General features: G+C 42.3%; 1 protein-coding gene across 1 annotated transcript in view; it reads right to left on the bottom strand.

The window, feature by feature from the left end:
• The window catches only part of GRK6 (G protein-coupled receptor kinase 6), a 94686-nt gene that overhangs the window by 58928 nt on the left and 15869 nt on the right, over positions 1–19889 (bottom strand). The window contains exons 3-4 of the mRNA XM_089671127.1: positions 18786–18898; positions 18627–18704 (exon numbers count right to left, since the gene is read on the bottom strand). Coding sequence (XP_089527253.1) covers positions 18627–18704; positions 18786–18898 — 191 coding nt within the window. The remainder of the gene's footprint in view (positions 1–18626; positions 18705–18785; positions 18899–19889) is intronic.

Below are 19889 nucleotides of genomic sequence, written 5' to 3'. Positions count from 1 at the left end.
AAGTAGGGCCAAAGCCCTTTTGGCCCTACTTCTCCTGCGGGTCACAGGAGTACACTTTGTTCTGCACTCCTCTGACCCATTTTTACCCAACAGCAGGCTAAAGTTCGCTGTCAGCTGACTTCACTCAGCTGGTCCAGGCTCTGGATCAATTTTAACTTTAAAGCCGGATCCACCCAGATGCCTGGACCAGCAGCTGGTTCAGTCTCTCAGCGAGCCACTGGGAGGCTTAGCCAGCCGCTTCTACCCCCTCCACATCCCAGCACTCCAGTGAGCAGAGCAGAGAGTCACTGACACTCTACTCACTGAAGCCGAAGAACTGAGTGATCAGTGGATATTGATCGCTCAGTTCTTGGTCTTAGAGGTGACAGGGGACAGATGCATTGTCGGACCAATGCTACATTCACCCGAGTATAAAATTGTTTATTTTTTTCAATTCACAAATTTTGCTTTTAACAAATCTCTATGAATGGATTTCTGGCATGTCACAATATACAGCAACAGTTTATTTTTTTTAAGCTTCTCTACCAGTCTTATTACAAAAACTGAGCTCTAGAGAAAGGACTGTGCCGCGGCCCGGCTAAGGGACTGTGCCGCGGCCCGGCTAAGGGACTGTGCCGCGGCCCGGCTAAGGGACTGTGCCGCGGCCCGGCTAAGGGACTGTGCCGCGGCCCGGCTAAGGGACTGTGCCGCGGCCCGGCTAAGGGACTGTGCCGCGGCCCGGCTAAGGGACTGTGCCGCGGCCCGGGGTCCGGCTAAGGGACTGTGCCGCGGCCTGAGATCCGGTTAAGAGATTGTAACGTGGCCTGAGGTGGAGTCAAGGGATTGTAGCTTGGCCTGCACTCCAGTTAAATTACTGTGCCTTAGCCTGTAGTCCAGTTCAGTGATTGTGCCTTGGCTTGTGATTCATTTAAGTGATTGTACCTTGGCTTGAGGTCCAATCAGGTGATTGTACTTTGGCCTGGGTTCCAGTTAAGGGATTGTACCTTGGCTTGAGTCCCAGTTAAGGGATTGTACCTTGGCTTGAGTCCCAGTTAAGGGATTGTACCTTGGCTTGAGTCCCAGTTAAGGGATTGTACCTTGGCTTGAGTCCCAGTTAAGGGATTGTACCTTGGCCTGCACTTCAGTGATTATACTATACCTTGGCCTGTGGTCCAGTTAAGTGATTGTACCTTGGTCTGCTCTAAGTTACTGCACCTTAGTATGTGGTCCAGTTAAGTGACTGTACCTAGGCCCGAGGTCCAGTTAGGCAATTGTGCCTTGGTCTGAGAGATGCATCTTTGGAAGAAATATTTTCCCAACCTACTGACTTACACATTACCAAGCATGCATGCACTTAATATGAACAATTATATCTATTGCTAGGTCTCCTTTAAAGACATTAAAAGTACTAAGACTTGTCTGTATTGTAAAAATGTATATTTTTAACATGACTGATCAGATGATAAAAAGCTTTCATTACAAAATGTTATTACAACAAACAGAGTATAAAGTGGCGGGATACAATGGGCACATTTGGGGCTAGCTGAAGACTTTTTCCCCACTTATTTGGAGCCTCGCCTAAACAAGGAAAAATGTATTTTTCTTAAAGGAAAATAAATGACAGAAGAGAATGAAATTACAACCTGTGACAGAGTTTGATTGTACAGATTACTGCACCATGCTTGGACAATGACACATCTGTCTGTTGGCTGACAAGATAACAAGTTCATGAGGTGTGAATACAAGAATATATTTCCTCCACAGCATGCAAAAGATTCAGTGTCAATGGCAGAAAGTTATAAAGAAAACAGAAAAAGTGATCTTATCTTGTTATTGCCAAGCAATGTTTACAAAATACTATTATTATGTGCAGCCTTTAAGAAACTGAGGCTACATTTAAGGAGCCCACTATGCATCTGTTTGCCAACACCTATCTAGGGGGTTCTTTATTTAGTTTTATTAGGGAAGCTAGTTGATAAGTGTACTGTGGGTAGGAAAATCTGCACAAAGATTTACAAGATAAGTTAGGTTAACGAGTCTCGTTTAAAAAAAAACAAAACACCTCTGCAGGTATAAAGCAAATGTTTCCTGTAAGAGCATTTTATACCTTTATACCACTTTTTTGTACCTTTATACCCCCATAAAAGCATTTCCATTATGGCCCTATTTTGTAATAACTTTATTATTATTTAAAGTGGAAGCCGGCCAAGAACCAACTATGTTTAAAACGGCTTCCTCCCACCTTCTAACACCTATTCCATTTACCCTGTGGAAGGAAGATGCTTATACCAAGCTATTCTCAGGGCACTCTGGTCCAGGCATGTGATCTCCCCGCCGGCTGGCTTCAGAGAAGGGGAGAAAGAGAGCCAACAACAACTGCAATGCCTGGGCATTGACGTACTCCATCCCTTGTCAGCTATCCCTCCTCTCCCCTGGCAGCTGGGAGTCAATCTCGTGATTAGACCAGAGTACCCTGAGAACAGACAAGTGTAAGCTTCTACATCTACAGGGTAGTTAGTATTGGTTTTAGAAGGGGGTGGGAGCCCTTTTAAGCATAGTTAGTTCTTGCCTGGACTTTTACTTTAACACCCTGGTCACACTGGATGCGAATTGGCATGCGATTTGTAAGCCATGCGACCTGCAAATCGCATGCCAAGTCGCACTTGATAAAACGGTTTTATCGGTGTGGTTCCGGCTTGCTTGGAGCCGCACCGATTTCTAAAGTAGTACATGCACTACTTTTGGTGCGATTTTTATAGACATCTGTGTCAGATGTCTTGCAAATGGCACCTGAAATCGGCATCTCACCTGACTTTAAAATCGTGCAACTTCACTGTAAGTTGGACAATTTCAAAGTCGGGTTTGATGTGACCGGGGTGTAAGATAACAAATAAATACATACATAGTATTTTAGGAGGTCAAGCTAGGCTTTTTTTGGCAATACTGTCTTACAGAAATGATTTTATCTGTAATCTAATGAGAAAATACATTAGAAATGTGTCTATTTTAACTTGTGTTCATTAAAATAGGTAGTTTTACTGTAAATATAAAGTATCCATTTTATAATTTACCCCCTTTAAAACGACACTAAAATTATGTTTCTGGCACAAAGCATGGTAAAAGTTATTTGCAAATACTTTTTAGATTTTACTTGTTTCAGATAAGTGTAGTGTTCCAAGTAGTAGGCCGCATGCACAATGATGTTGGGGTTTTTTTGTTTTTGTTTTTTTAACTCCCCTAGAAGCCTCCTCCTGGCACCAGTGTTTTGGCCCCCCCAAAAAAAAAAAAAAAAAACACCCGACGCTTGTAAAAGCGTGCACCACATTTACCCACTTCAAATGTTTGGGCATTAATTAATTTCATTGGTCAGTGTAAATAATTTATTGGTGGCCATTAAAACAAATACTCAAGTGTTAAATGCATTTAGCTTTTACACGTGTCAAGCGTTTTCTTTTCCTGCCAAAAATGCCGCTGCTCCAGGAGACACTCGCAGTGGGGGTTTTTTCCTGCCATAAAACGCTGCTAAAAGCCTATGTGTGCATGGACACATAACATGCAGGGTAGTTTAGAGGCAGTAAAAAAAAAAAAAAAATGCCCAGTGTGCATGAGGCCTACAAGCATGTGAGTCAGAACACCCAGATAACTGGCATTTTCAGAAATAGATCAGCAATAGTAGTTTCCATATTTCTCCCATGATATTCTTACTTTGACTTGTTATAGAAACCTCTCCCCCGAGACCCACTGTCCCAGCACTGGCTGATTTCAGAGGTGGACTCTGAATTTACACAGCCCTTAAGCCGGCCAAATGTGGATCAAAATATGGCTGGTTAAGCAGGAACTGGTAACATTTCAATCCATGTATGGGCAGGGTGGTTGCACAGAAATCGATCCACCGATCACCCGGTAGGATTTTTGCCGCTCGATCAGCACTGCTAGCAGGGGCGGACTGGCAATTTGGAAACTCGGGCATTGCCCGAGGGCTCGGGGTCAGTAGGGGGCCCCATGAGATGCCCCTGGTACCTTTTTCATAGGCTTTTTTGAGTTTGGGCAAGGACACAGGGGCCCCATGATCCCCTATTGCCCGGGGGCCCCCATGAGTTGTCAGTCCGCCCCTGACTGCTAGCTATAGCTGGTAGTGCTGATCAGTGTATTATGATGGCAGGGAAGTCTCCTGGCTGTCAGAATACAAAAGGCACAACTGGGATGATTACCCCATCTACATCAAATGTGCGGATGGGAGGGATTCAGGTCATTTTTTTTCCGTTCATCTGCTGGCTGCTTTAGCTGCTACAAATGGAGGCTGGTAATGGATATACAGCCCCCGATTCTAGGAATGGAAATAGTTCTCGCCAATCGGGTGCCTCTTACATACTGAAGCTAATTTAAATAGGTGTTAAGGATGGAGTGAAAAGTCACTTTAATTATGAAACCTTTCAAAAAGCAAATACCTTTTTATTCATCTCTACATGACTGGGTGTTCAAAATAAATACAGCTACAATTTGAGTAAATATTCTCAACTCTTTTAGTACATCAGTCTCCGTGGTTCTTTAAAAATCGCTCTCATGCAAGCCCCAATAGCCCTAGACTCAAAGTGTGCTCAGTAACTCAGTATGTAATTGTTGATCGAAATTTGGTCGTTGCAGCAGGAGCTGACCGAACTTTGATTTGTGTATAGTCCTCTTTGTTCAACAGAAGCAGTTCATTGGACTGCCTTCTGTTGAACGGTTCTGCTGGAAAAACCAGCTTTTGATCCTGTCGAACGGTTCTGCTGGAAAAACAAGCATTTGACCAGCGTATTCTGGTATGGGGGGGGTTGGGAAATTCCTCACTGTCAGAATACAATAGATCAGTAGGGGAGATCCCTGCAACCACATCCCTTGTGTGTGTGTGTATTTTTTTTTTCCAATTAGCAGCCGTTTGAATGAGAAAAAAAAAATCCTAAGTGTGTACCCAGCTTTAAGCATAAGTTCACCTTTTAGACAAAAATAATATATACACATTTTTTTTGCACGTAAAAAAAAAAAATGTGTATTCATTATTTTTGTCTACAGGAGCCTAGAAAGCATTGCACCAGTGATCAGTAGATCACCGATACCATGCAGGTCTCCTGCAGACCTGTCAGAGTTTATGCTTGCCATACAGGATGGATGAGCAAGTAGATATACTGACAGGAAGCTTCAATGAACTACCACGGTGCTGCACAGTGTCGTGGTGGTTCATTGAGAACTACAATCCCACAGCCGCTAAGGCCGTCGGGACTTGCAGCTCATTCATTCACAGAAGTCCGTGAATGAAAGATACGGCAGTGTGGGCGGAGCCCCGCATGGCCACCACATGGTTTTAAAATTTGACAGATATTAGGGGGAGACTTTTCTGTCGGGGGGTGGCTGCGGCTATGGTAACATGTTATATGTTACAACTTAAAAAACGAGTGGAACATCTAACATGTTCCCAAAGGTGAATTCATCCATAAAGGTGACCTTTTTTTAGGTTTACCACAGTGATTTAATATAAGGGCCAACCTAACCTATTCAATCACTTTGTATTCAACCAAGCAGGCCCTTGCACTACATAGATGTTGGTAGACTTAAAGGAGAGTTGTACAATCAGATTGTAATGTGTGTGGTAAACTTCAGACAGAGCTCAGGGTTGAGGTACCAATGCCTGAGCTACCCAAAGTGACCCAAAATGATGGTTCTAGTGAATATACTGTATGTCTGTCTATTAATTGATATTACTAGTACCCCACGGACAGGTGAGCAGCTCGGTCTAGTCCTGACAGTGCAGTTTATTTTCAAAGGTAAAGCTAAAGCGCAAACCTGTTTATTTATTTTTTTCAAGCAGTGAGCAATGCCACCAGTGTCCATGTTTCTCTTATGGATGGGTTTGCTTAAAGTGATATTAAACCCTCAAGTTTTTAAGCAATTTCAGCACATTATGTCACCGCTTTAATCAGATGATCTTCAAGTGCCTTAAAGAAAAAGTCAGCAGCTACAAATACTTTAGTTGCTAACTTTTAATATAAGGACCCTTACCTGTCCAGGGGTCCAGCATCGTCCTCATCCAAACCGCTTCTTCATCGGTCCTCAGCACCATCTATGTCCTACTGGGCGTGCGCGAGCTGTGCTACGCTTTGTAAATGGCTGTGCAACTTTCTGAGACCTGTGACGTGTACCAGAAAGCTGCAGGCGGCTGGTGCCTACGCGATCCGAGGGGGGGAACTGGGGGGTGGGTACCTGTCAAAACCAGGTATCCACTCCCCCCCTCCCAAAAAAACAAAATAGTGTCCAAAAGTGATAGGAGGGTGGGGGAAGGAAGCAAAAGTAACCTCCCCCCCCCCCTTCTGGATGAAGTTCCACTTGCCTGTGTTCTGGTTTAAGCTGGTGCCATATCCACTACCCCAAGTTTTCTGTTTCAGGGTGCTTCTTTTCTCTTGCAGCATCCTATGGAGCCCCCCTTGTATGCACGGACTACAGATGTGTCTCCATACACTCTGTGTATCAATAGAAACACAGCCCGGAAGTCAAGGATGGCAAGGCACTTCCCTGCTCCTCCCACCGTCCATCTCCACGCTAACAGACTGGCTTGAGACTGCACTATTCACTGTTAACTGCAAAGACTGGAAGCTAGGGAAGCAGCACTGATAGAGCAGGTGGTGGCAGCATTGAAAGTTGTAAACTGCAAGTACTGGTGTAAGAACTCTCCTCATATCTTTTTAGAAATGCATCATCTTGCAACTTACACAGGGCTGAGAACTCTTTCCTCTCTGCATGTGACAGCACTAGGTGTCAGACATCTAAAGTGGAAGGAAAGGGAGTGAGCTACTTGTTCTTTCACAAACAGAATTTGCTGGTGGGGCCACCATTAAAGCGACCCTGTTGCTCGGTGCTGCATGAGCACAGCATCAGTTCACTTTTAAAATATTTTATTTAGTTCTTGCCTGCAGTAACCTTCTGCACACCAGCAGACTGACAGCACTGAATACTAAGACCAGCTTTACCAAACTGCACAGAGCTAAGATGCTAACAAATGCAGCTTGCTGACTGAAGTAGAGAACACGAAGAATAGCGCATTAGTGATCTGCTACTACTTTCCTATCCAGTCACAACCCTGACTAAGCAGTATTACTTAGACTGCAGTAGTGAAGAGTGAGTTCAGCATCTGGCAGAATTATGGGTTTTTTTGGCAGGTCAAACAGTTTGCATATATGCATTTCGAAGTTCGCCTATATTTTATACTCTGGTACCTATATACGAATATAAAATAAAAATTAGGAAAAAATAAAAAGAAACACCTATGCCTATTGACACATAACTACAGTCATAGTACCTCATATGATTGCTAAGAAGCCTAAACACAGTCTGCCTGACTGATTTACGAAACAGGAACAGAAGTGGGCAAATACTTTCACTGCGGCTCATTACAAATGCAAATGGAAATTCCACTGCAGCAAAGGCATTTAGCATATTAAAGTGTCAGGTATTGATTTAAAATGGAACAAGCATCAGTAGTGGGAATGGAGTTGCGGCTTCTGTGGACCCCTAATGATTATGCCGGGGGCTCTTGACATTGACAGTTACACTTGGATTTAAAAATTCTGGCCCTCTCTCATTACAAATATTTAATTAGCTATAAAGGTCAATTGCCTCAACTGCGTTGTTCAAGCTGAATGCAACAGTAATACAGCTTGGTTTGCAACAGTATATTTCTAACACACTACTACCGGTAGCAGAGGAAATTAGGCAAGTTAGATTATTGTAATTCTATGCAAGTAATGAGATAGAGTGAACAGGAACTTTCTAATATCCCACTAATTATGGGCTTCCTCTCCCAGTCATCTGGGACCAAAAAGCTCTGTATTCTAGGAAAAATGTCTAATGAAACTCAGGGTAAATATCTTAAAGTCCCTGCTTTGTCTTATGCTCATAAAGTCATAGCAATCCATGGGCAGCACAGTGGCTAAATGGTTAGCACTTCCGCCTGGCAGTACTAGGGTCGTTGGTTTGAATCCCAACCACGACCTACCAGAAAGACATGCTGGTAGGTTAATTGGCTCCTGTCTAAATTGACCCTAGTGTGTGTAAGTATGAATGTAAGTTAGGAACCTTAGATTGTACGCTCCTTGAGGGTTAGGAACTGATGTGAATGTACAATATATTATATAGAACTGTGTAAAACTGATGACGTTATGCAAGTACTTGTAATAAATAAATTAAAGTGGAGCTCCACCCAAAAGGGGAAGTTCCGCTTCAAGGACTGCTCCCCCGCTTCTCAAGGATTGGCACCTTTGGGGGGGGGGGGGGGGGGGTGAAACATGACCGCATGCGCTGTGGGTACCCGGCTGTGAAGCCGTAAACTATCACAGCCGGGTGCCCACACTGAAGATGCTGGCCTCCAGGAATACAGGACAGCCAGTTAAACAGGCTGCGGGGGGGAAACTGCGGGACCGAGGGACAGGTAAGTGGCTGTTTTTTTTAAAGTCAGCAGCTACAGTTTTTGTAGCTGCTGACTTATTTTTTGACAGGGTGAGCGGAACTACGCTTTAAAAATCATCCAAAAAAATAAAAAATCCAATAGCAGTCCTCCATCAGCCTATTTCACAATGGTAGAAACCTATTAAAGGGTTAGTTCACATTTACTGAAAAACTACCTATGCAGGTAAGGGGCGCCTATAGATAAAAACAAACCGCTCAGCTCTGACTAAAGTTGTATAATGCCTTAGCTATAGGTGTAGGCCATTTAGTACCTCCTGAAGCCTGACTGAAATGCTCTCAGGATGTTGCTAAGTGAGGCCTAGTCATTATTGCTCACTTTCACCATCACAAAAAAGTGAGCCGCTTCCCCAATTCAAACCCCTTCATGTGCTTTCTCTCCCCTAATACAGTAGCTCAGATCTCAGTGTTTGAGAGCTTACTCCTCTGATTATAAAGGTGAGCAGTAACGACTAGGCCTCTCAACAACGTTCCTGGAACTATTCCAGTCAGGCTTCATGAGGTGCCTAAATGGTCTACACCTATAGCAAGGGCATTTTTCAGCTTTAGTCAAAGCTGCAGTTTGTTTTTATCTACAAATGCCCCTTATCAGCATAGGGAGTTTTGGGGTAAAGGTGAACTAACCCTTTAATGCAAACAGGTATGTCTTTCAGGACAGCTTCTTTTTAATATGAGGAAAAGACCGTACAGGGAGAAAGATTCAGTACATATTCCTAATGAACTATGATGAAGGTTACATTTTCCCAGGAGTGGTAAAAAGTTTAATATCTTTTTAAAAGAACTAGTTCACCAGTAAAATATGCATTAAAAAGTATTGGTCCTGTTTACTATAGGCAATCACTGAATGCATTCACACATTCCCTGAAACTGGACAACGAGGGTGGAGGCTAGGAGCTAGCTACATCAGACCATAAAGGTATAGTTTAAATGACATTTTTCATGCTGTATAACTTACAAAACACAGCCTTGTAAAATCGGTTTTGTGCTGTTTGCACAAGGTTACTTTAACTCCTTGTTAGCTTTTTAAAGTCACATAATAAAACATTTGTACCAAACATGTAACCGTCAATGAAAAAGACTACAAACAGGGACATATAAAGGAGACTGATGGCTGTTCAAGGTGAGGTAATATTTACCATAAGGAAACCAGCTCAATGGGAAAAACCATACTTAAAGGACCTATACATAAATGGCAGGTGACTAATGTAGTCAAAATGTGCTGCTGTGGCACATGTAAAAATGAGAAGAATAAAGAAAGAGGAAAGAGGAGAGAGAGGGAAGAAAAGTTGAGGGGGGGTGCAGTGAGGAGTTTGGGGGGAAAAAAGGGGATCCCTCCCCCCATGGGTCTCTGGGTAAAAACAAGTGATTAAGAATTTAGGGCATCTGGGTTTAGTTGGGCATAGAGGATCCAGGGTGTCCATACTTTCCTTTCATAGGTATCTGAAGAAATGGCTGTTAAATTTTTCATTGCTCATGGTTCCGTTTATCCGCAATTGGATTTTAGAAAAGCTTAGTACTGAGGACCTCCACAAGAGAGCTATCATCTGTTTTGTGGCAGCAAAAAGGAAGGAGATAAGCTTATCATTTCTTAGATGTGATGGTTGCATTCATTTTTTATCTTAGGCTTCCATCTGGTAATCCAGCTAGTAAGACTTTTTTTCAAAAGATCAAGCTCTCCAGCAGAGTGTACCTTTTACAGACATGAGAAACCATTTAGCACTGTAAGGGGTGCTTACAATAAAAACCTTTATCACAAAAATAAAAATAACCCCCCCCCCCAAAAAAAAAAAACACAAAAAAACAAAACTCAAAAAATCCCCACCGTAACTGCTTATAAAGTATTAGCTGGAGTTTTATCTTCAATTTGTTAGTGTATCCAAATCTGCTAGTACATCTAAACACTGCCATCCCTCCAGACTGACAATGATGCTGTCTGCAGTGCCCCCTGTGCTCATTCCTCCAGAGTGGCGTTTCACTAATACAAGAGATATGCCACTGGCCAGAAAACCCAGGTGAAAACAGAGAGGGGAAACAAAAAAACATGGATATAGCCACCACATCTAATGATTGGTGAGCAGCAATATACAATAGATTACATTTTTGGTTTTAGGTTTAATACCGATTTAAGTTTCCACAGGTACAAGGTACTATATATAATATGTAGACATAAGTTACTATAGATTACATTTTTGGTTTTAATACCGATTCAAGTTTCCACAGGTACAAGGTACTATATATAATATGTAGACATAAGTTACTATAGATTACATTTTTGGTTTTGCATTTAATACCGCTATAAGTGTCAAATGACAAACACACTACTAAAGCAAAGAGCAATATACAAAATGACACTAACCCTTAGTAGCAAACCATAGTTTATATTTCAATAGCGAATTGGAGTAACTGAAATCTGACCAGCTGGTGAATTATACAATGTTGTCACTCTCTGTAAATCTAATTAGAGTGCACATAAGCCCCTGTTCACACTAGTGCGATTTTTCATGCAGTTGCTGTTGTGCTGCATTGCATGACAATGGAAATCACATTACTCTCTATGCTGCCCATTCACATCAATGCAGCGATTTTTGAAAATGTACAGGCACTTTGGTGCAGTTGCAGTGTGGTTTTGGGCCCACAGACTTCGATGGATTGTCTGGAACAAAGCATTACTGAAAAATTGTGGGGTTGCCTTATTACATCTATACTTTACTGTAGTTTAGTAGGAAATCCTTTGGAAGCTTTAGTGAATAAATTTAAAATATAAAGGCCTTTTGGCCAACCATGTTTTCCTAGCCTCGAAGCACATGATTACACCAGGGGAAGTTGAGCAATGAGTTACAGGTACCAAGAAGCTTACAGCTGTCACTGACACCCTTCCAAAAAGTCAGATCATTTCCCCTACCAGTCCCCTTCTCTCTACTAAACTTGGGTATCTCCCCCTCTGCTTCTCTTACCTTCCTGTTCTTTTCTTTATATTTTGCAGCTCATTTTATGGCATTTGACTGATCTATTTGACCTCTGGAAGGATACACCCTACAGATACCTGACAAATGCACTCTTGCAATCTGGTTTACTACCTTTAATCCCTGCTCACTCACTTTTAAATACAATATCCTTCTACGGCCTATAGTGCATCTACATTTGATCTGGTTTATCTACAAATGATCTGATGACCTGGAACATTTCAGGCAGTTATTTTAATATGTGGCCTCTTTACACCTGGACATGCACCATGAATATTATGGTTTCATACTACGCAACTCATACTGAACATTGCTTTTTTCATTGATCATGACCAAACACCCAATAAAAAAAAAAAAAAAAACCCCACACATGGCATTACTTCCAATTTAAAATGTAGTTCTAGAACATCTCCAAAATGTCATATACCTGTATAGAATTTACATAATATTGTTGCATATGTTGCAATAAATAGCACCCAATAGTGAGGAGTATCTTTAGAAGAAGAACTTGTCATGCTGCGGTTACTTTTTTTTGAAGACTGACAATTTTTATTAAGATTCGAGGTAGAGAAAAGAAGGTGCAGTACAATGCAGTATCAGTAGTACAGTGATTCCAACACACACATAGTGTATCAGAGTAAAAATAATGCAAATAAATCTCAAGGTAAGAGCAAGGTGGGATGACAACTAGACTTGCAGCAAGAAAATCACCAGTCGTGTTCCTCGAATGACAGTGCGAGAGTAGGCACTCAAAAGCGATACCATTCAAGACATGGTAAATGAGAAATAGGGGAGAGAAGAAGATAAGGGTATGAGGAGGGGAAGGGGAGAAGACAGGGAAGGGAAAGAACAGAATACACCCGCTGCGGTGCCCCACCAAAACCAAAGATGACTGCTCCTCCATGTCCTGCTGTGCCCATTGGCCTGAGTCACCCACAGCGGGATGCTGCAATTACTTTACTTAAAGTAACAGATATTCTGTACAAGTGGAGGAAAAGAAAGTGCCTGCAAACCAACTGCATCCCGCCTCTCAGTTTTCTAGAACTGCTAAGGAAAAGAAAAAAAAAAAAAAATGTATTGGTTGCTAGGATTTACACTCCTATGTTTCCTATTCTACATCTTTCTAGCATATATCCTAAATATCAGAATTAGTTTCTTCACATTTACCAAAAAACACTTTTTAGAAAAACAATTGCCACGTACACATAATAGATTTTATGACCCCCATAATAATCTTCAACCCTGTGTTAATAGGCACGCACCGGAGAAGGTGAAGTGTCATTTAGTACAGGAAATAATAAAGTCAATAGTCAATAAGCTGTTATGGACAGTATGGACAGCACTCCTAATGCTGTGCATTTGGAGCACCTTCTGTTCATCCAGCAAGGTGGTGGATTTCTGTGTAGTTCGACACATACATAACCCCAACAACTGCAGACTTGATAGCTCCAGGCAAAAAAATATTTAAATGGTTTAAATATATATAGATTTACGGTTTTACTAGCCAAAGGTTTCACTGTCCAGCTTGTGTGCTGCACAATGAATAACAAAGAAAGCCTGGTCGGCTGCACTCCAATCAATCCACTTTATTAGGCATATGATAAAACCAAATGACAGACAGAGGAAATACAGTGGGGGACAACCAGGTAAATGCATTTTACACTAAGAACTGCGCTCAATCATTACCCAGTGGACCGGTGTTAGTGGTATTGGTTTTAAACATCAATAGCAGCTGTTTCTCATATTCAACCCCAGGTCCACCTGCTGCTACATTTGGTCGGATCACATGTAAAGACCAGAATGACATGTAGAAGACAGGATCCAAACACCAATCCAGCTCCACAAAACATGCCCCAAAAATGTACAAGGATCCATAAGTGAACAGTGGGGATGAAACAAAGAAATTGAAACGCAAAATGAGATGGAAGAAGAAAAGAGAAAAAGAAAAGAAAAAAAAAAAAAGGAAGAAAAATAAAAAAAATGAAAGAAAAAAAAATAAAAAAAAATACAATAATATCATAAATATAATAAGAACACTACAACGTACATGTATGCATATATATTTCACCTCTAAATTTGAACACTGAAAAACAAAAATATATATGTGTATCTCAGAGAAGTGACAGAATGTCCCTGCACTACCTCCAACAAACCCGATATAAATTGAAACTGTAAATGGAGGAGAAGTAAAAAAGGAGTTGTGGAGATAGACATGGATACCAAAATGTGTAGAAAGATCAGTACAAACAAACAATGTAGTAGATGTTAATGAAGCATAACAGGCATATCAAAGGGGAAGGGGGGGGGGGGGGGGGGGAGAACAGGAAAAACAGGGCTGTCTGTCACTTGGTCTTAACATATGCCTAATAAAATGGATTGAATGGAATGCAGCAGACCAGGCTTTCTTTGCTATACATTGACTGTCCACCATACTGCTGGGCTTGAAACATGCCAAGACCGTCCACCATACTGCTGGTCTTGAAACATGCCAAGACAACCCACAATACTGCTGGGCTTGAAACATGCCAAGACCGTCCTCCATACTGCTGGGCTTGAAACATGCCAAGACCGTCCTCCATACTGCTGGGCTTGAAACATGCCAAGACCGTCCTCCATACTGCTGGGCTTGAAACATGCCAAGACCGTCCTCCATACTGCTGGGCTTGAAACATGCCAAGACCGTCCTCCATACTGCTGGGCTTGAAACATGCCAAGACCGTCCTCCATACTGCTGGGCTTGAAACATGCCAAGACCGTCCTCCATACTGCTGGGCTTGAAACATGCCAAGACCGTCCTCCATACTGCTGGGCTTGAAACATGCCAAGACCGTCCTCCATACTGCTGGGCTTGAAACATGCCAAGACCGTCCTCCATACTGCTGGGCTTGAAACATGCCAAGACCGTCCTCCATACTGCTGGGCTTGAAACATGCCAAGACCGTCCTCCATACTGCTGGGCTTGAAACATGCCAAGACCGTCCTCCATACTGCTGGGCTTGAAACATGCCAAGACCGTCCTCCATACTGCTGGGCTTGAAACATGCCAAGACCGTCCACCATACTGCTGGGCTTGAAACATGCCAAGACCGTCCACCATACTGCTGGGCTTGAAACATGCCAAGACCGTCCACCATACTGCTGGGCTTGAAACATGCCAAGACCGTCCACCATACTGCTGGGCTTGAAACATGCCAAGACCGTCCACCATACTGCTGGGCTTGAAACATGCCAAGACCGTCCACCATACTGCTGGGCTTGAAACATGCCAAGACCGTCCACCATACTGCTGGGCTTGAAACATGCCAAGACCGTCCACCATACTGCTGGGCTTGAAACATGCCAAGACCGTCCACCATACTGCTGGGCTTGAAACATGCCAAGACCGTCCACCATACTGCTGGGCTTGAAACATGCCAAGACCGTCCACCATACTGCTGGGCTTGAAACATGCCAAGACCGTCCACCATACTGCTGGGCTTGAAACATGCCAAGACCGTGCACCATACTGCCAGGCTTGAAATATGCCAAGACAGTCCACTGTACTGCTGAGCTTCAAACACGCCAAGACAACCGACCATACTGCTGGGCTTGAAACGTGCCAAGACTGTCCACTATACTGCTGGGCTTGAAACGTACCAAGACTGTCCACTATACTGCTGGGCCTGAAATGTACCAAGACGGTGCACCATACTGCTGGGCTTGAAACATGCCAAGAAGATCCACTATACTACTGGGCTTGAAACATGCCAAGACAATCCACCATACTGTTGAGCTTGAAACATGTGAAGACTGTCCATTATATTACTGGGCTTGGAACATGCCAAGACTTTCCAATATACTGCTGTGTTTAGAACATGCTTAAACTGTCCAATATACTCCTATGCTTGGAACATGCCAAGAGTAGAGTAATCACTATACTGCTGGGCTTGAAACATACTAATAGAGTCCACTGTCCACTATTCTGTTAGGCTTTGAACATGCTGAATGAGTAACTCCACTATTGTTGAGAAGAAAAAAAAAACATTCCCCTCTGGGTCAGCTATGTACACTGAAAGGATTTTAACAAACTTTGTTGCATAGTCCTACTTTTAGTTATTCTGAAGAAAGAGCTGTTTGTCTGGGTCCATGTGCAGAGTTAATCTAATGGGAGTAGTTTCCTAATTATCAAATCAGCTGCTGCACTTGCTGGGCTCTAATGAGGACAATTGTAGGGTCTGCTTCCCTGTAGACATGATTTCCTATTGGGAGTATCTCACCAAAAATTTAATTTTTGTTGCAGGGGATGCCTGAAATCTGACTTGTATCTTAGTGCAGACTTCTGAGAATATCAGTAACCTAATCATATAAGCCGGAAATAGTGTTTCTGAGGGGCGATTTGTACACATACTTATCTCGCAATTGTATATGGGGCGTGTGTGTGTGTATAAATTGTTTTTTTTTTTATACAAAAAAGTGGAGTTACCCTTTAAACTGTTCACTATACTGCAAAGCTTGGGACATGCTGAGACTGTCTACTAAACTGCTTGGCCTGGAACATGCCAAGACGGTCCAATATCCTACGTTTGCACATGCTAGGCAAGATTATTGACTATACTGCTAAGTTTAGAACATGCTAAGAGTAATCAATACTGCTTGGCTTAGAACATAGTGTAAGTACTATACTGCTGGACTCAAAACAATGCCAAGACAGTCTACTAGATCAGGGGTGGGCAACTGTGGCCCTCCAACTGTTGTAGAACTACAGGTCCCATGAGGCATTGCACATCTGACAGTTACAAGCATGACTCCCAAAGGCAGAGGCATGATGGGACTTGTAGTTCACCAACAGCTAGAGGGCCACAGTTGCCCATCCCTGTACTGGATTGATCATTTGGAACATGGCAAGACTTGTAATTTATCTGATAGGCTTTTGATACCCATCTTTATGAAGACCACATGTGTCAATTTACTAATCTAGTGTCAATTTACTAATTTACTGAAAAAAAAAAAAAAAAAAAAAAATGAAGAGGCTGCTTTCTGATATGGTCACCATAAAATAATTACAATTAAACTTAAAGATGTTAAGGTTGAGGATGAAATACAATACACATCTCTATGACCATGTTATACATATTTGCAAATATATTGCAGTAAAATTTTATTCTATCTGCTGTGACCTACCCATGTCATCAATATGCAAATTAGCCATCAAACATACAAGGCATGGCTGGTCTCGCAACATAAAGAAAAAGGAATTGTGCATGTTCTGATATCCTCTAGCACAGCCTTTTTCAACCTTTTCAATACAGGGGAACCCTTTGAAATAACTTTCCGGTCTCAGGTGACCCCTGCTAAAAATGACTACATCTACAACTCATGATACGTTAGTGTGATGGTCAGTGGGAAGAATGCTACTTACATTTGTAATCATTGGGGTGAATTAATCCCTTGCAGATAGCTAAAAACTTTAATGGTGTCAGTGGAAACTTATCCGAGGGGCAGAAATTGTTCATTGCTAAAGGAACCCCTAGCAACCTCTGGAGGAACCCTGGTGTTTCATGGAAACTTGGTTGAGAAACCCTTGTCTAACATATCTAGGTTGTGCCATTTTCTTATTGGTGCTACAGATGAAATGCTTGCTACATGCACAGCACCATTTAGTGGCTAAAGGTAGAGTCACATCTGTAGAGAATCAAAAGGATGCTAAATTGCATCTATTTTAATATGGTTCAGATCTGCAAACAGTTATATGCAGAGGAGGAAGAAGGACACACATGAATTCTGCATGTGATTTTTTTTTTCTGCCTTTTGGGGACTATTAGAAATGTGCAAATGATTTTACAGAGGGTTGTTTTTCTGGCAGTACAATTGTTAATGGGCTAATTCAGATATATACAGGTCCTCCCAGAGTTCTCATTTATCTTTTCTTAACCGCCTTCCGCCCGCCATATAAGGAAATGATGGGTGGGTGGTGGCTCATATGACGTCCTCCCACTCTAACTGCGCATGCACGCCCCAGGGGGCGTGCGGTGATCGGTGGTGTGCTGTGTCCCTGGGACACAGTGGATCACCGATCACAGTAAAGAGCCGATGACACAGGCTCCATCATGTGATCAGCTGTGTCCAATCACAGCTGATCGCATGTAAACAAGGAAATGCCGATTATCAGCAGTTCTCTCCTCACGCTGACAGCCGGTAAACGGAATTCCTCAGTGGAGACATCTACACTGATCATCAGGGCACTGGTGATCAGTGCCCTGATGATCAGTGTAGCCCCATCAGTGCCACCTGTCAGTGCCCATCAATTCTACATACAAGTGCCCATCGGTGCACATCAATGACCCATATCAGTGCCTACCAGTGCACATCTATGCCACATATCAGTGCCCATCAGAGCTGCCTTTTAGTGCCAATTATCAGTGCCAGTCAGTGCCGCCTGTCAGTGCTGCCTGTCTGTGCCCATCAGTGCAGCTTATCAGTGCCATATATGAGTGCTGCATTTCAGTGCCCATCAGTGCCACCTTCCAGTGCCTCATCAGTTCCACCTATCAGTGCCCATTACTGCAGCCTCATTAGCGCACATCAGTAAAAGGATAAAAATTACTTATTTACAAAAATTTTATAACAGATAAAACTTGTTTAGCAAAAAATAGAAAAAAAAAAAAAAAACAGTGGTGATTAAATACCACCAAAAGCTCTATATGTCTCAAAAAAAGAATAAACATTTTTCTCAAAAATAAATAGGGCAGCACAGTGGCTAAATGGTTAGCACTTCCGCCTGACAGTACTAGGGTCGTTGGTTCGAATCCCAGCCACGGCACCACCTGCCTGGAGTTTGCATGTTCTCCCTGTGCCTGCGTGGGTTTCCTCCGGGTACTCCGGTTTCCTCTTACACTCCAAAGACATGCTAGTAGGTTAATTGGATCCTGTCTAAATTGGCCCTAGTATGTGTATGTATGAATGTGAGTTAGGGACCTTAGATTGTATACCCCTTGAGGGTTAGGGACTGATGTGAATGTACAATATATATGTGTAAAGCGCTGCGTAAATTGACAGCGCTATATAAGTACCTGATATAAATATTTTGTTTGGGTACAGTGTTGCATAACCGTGCAATTGTCATTCAAAGTGCAACAGCGCTAAAAATTAGCATGGGCAAGAAGGGGGTAAAATTGCTTGGTAGGCAATGGTTTATAAGCCCCAAATCCTTACCGTACTAGTGAGGTATTTTTGAATCAGTAGCTGACCACATTCTTTACGCTTCTCGTCTGGAGATACTTCATATTCAGCCTTAGAAAGAAAGAAATAATGAGGTTTGTAGCACAGGAAAAATTTATAGCCTGCTGTATAATGTGTATATAGCACTCTCACCACAGCATCTAGGAAGTGGACACAACGCAACAACTCTGGCCGAGTCTCACAAAATTGACGGAACAGAAGACGGCCAATGGGTTGCCGGTCACAAAGACTGTGATAATCGTGATCTGTAGGACACAGAAACGCAATAATTTGTAAATAACAGTTTTTTTTTTTACCTGGCTCTTATAGTCAGCATTTAAATTATGTTTTTACTGCTGACAGGTATACATGTCTTTAGTTAACTTTGAGAAAACTGACCCAAACATGTGTTAAGCTAAAGCGAATAACATGTAAAAATATAGTAATCATCTTAAAACACAATTCTTACATTTTACATATATTTGTGAATGATATTATATATATTTAAAGTCAAAAATATTTGTGCCTGTTCCCTTAAAGAAATGTTATGAGCGAACTCAGATCTCGTACTTTTGTTTTTGTCACATGCATTTTGACTGACATTAGGTGGGCTAACACAAAGAGGCTGCTGGAAAGTAATGCCATTAAAAGCTCAATCCACAGGGTGGGAAGAACAAAAGGCCAGTGAGGACATCTAGAGAAGTAGAGGCAATGATGACATTTGATCTAAAAGAGCAGCTGTAGAGGCTCAAACATTTCCAGTGTGCCCTCGACATTCTGCAGGTTGACGAACACTAAAAGTTTAAGGGGCTTGTCCACCTAAATGTATATTCTGATTTATAAGATGCTTAAAAGGAGAAGTTGACTTGTATGAAAAAAAATTATAAAAGCACACATTTCTTCAGGAAAAAAGAAAGTGCATTTGTTATTTTTTTTTAACAGAACCCTGCAGAGCATTGCACCCGTGAATGCAGAGCATTGCACACTCTTCCTACAACTCTGTGCCCATTCCTCTGTATAGGCTTCAGTTTCAGAGCTATAGGAAGAGTGAATAGCACAGCACGCTTGCAGTCCATCTGCCATGGTGACAGTAGTTTATTATTTCGCAGATCTCTGAATGAATGACATGGCAGTGCAGGCAGAGCCCCGTACAACTGTGCTGATTTCAGCTGTGGGGGAGAGGAACCCCCAACCAGAAATGGTAGAAATGGTCAGAGACTGCGGACATGCTGCAGGACACTTTCAGAGACCGTGAAC

Source organism: Staurois parvus, unplaced genomic scaffold (genome assembly GCF_062004578.1).
Source record: "Staurois parvus isolate SC_StPar_1 unplaced genomic scaffold, SC_StPar_1.0 ptg000099l, whole genome shotgun sequence".
Classification (NCBI taxonomy): Eukaryota; Metazoa; Chordata; class Amphibia; order Anura; family Ranidae; genus Staurois; species Staurois parvus.
Note: the sequence above shows the minus strand (reverse complement) of the source record. Positions and strands in the feature narration are given on the sequence as shown.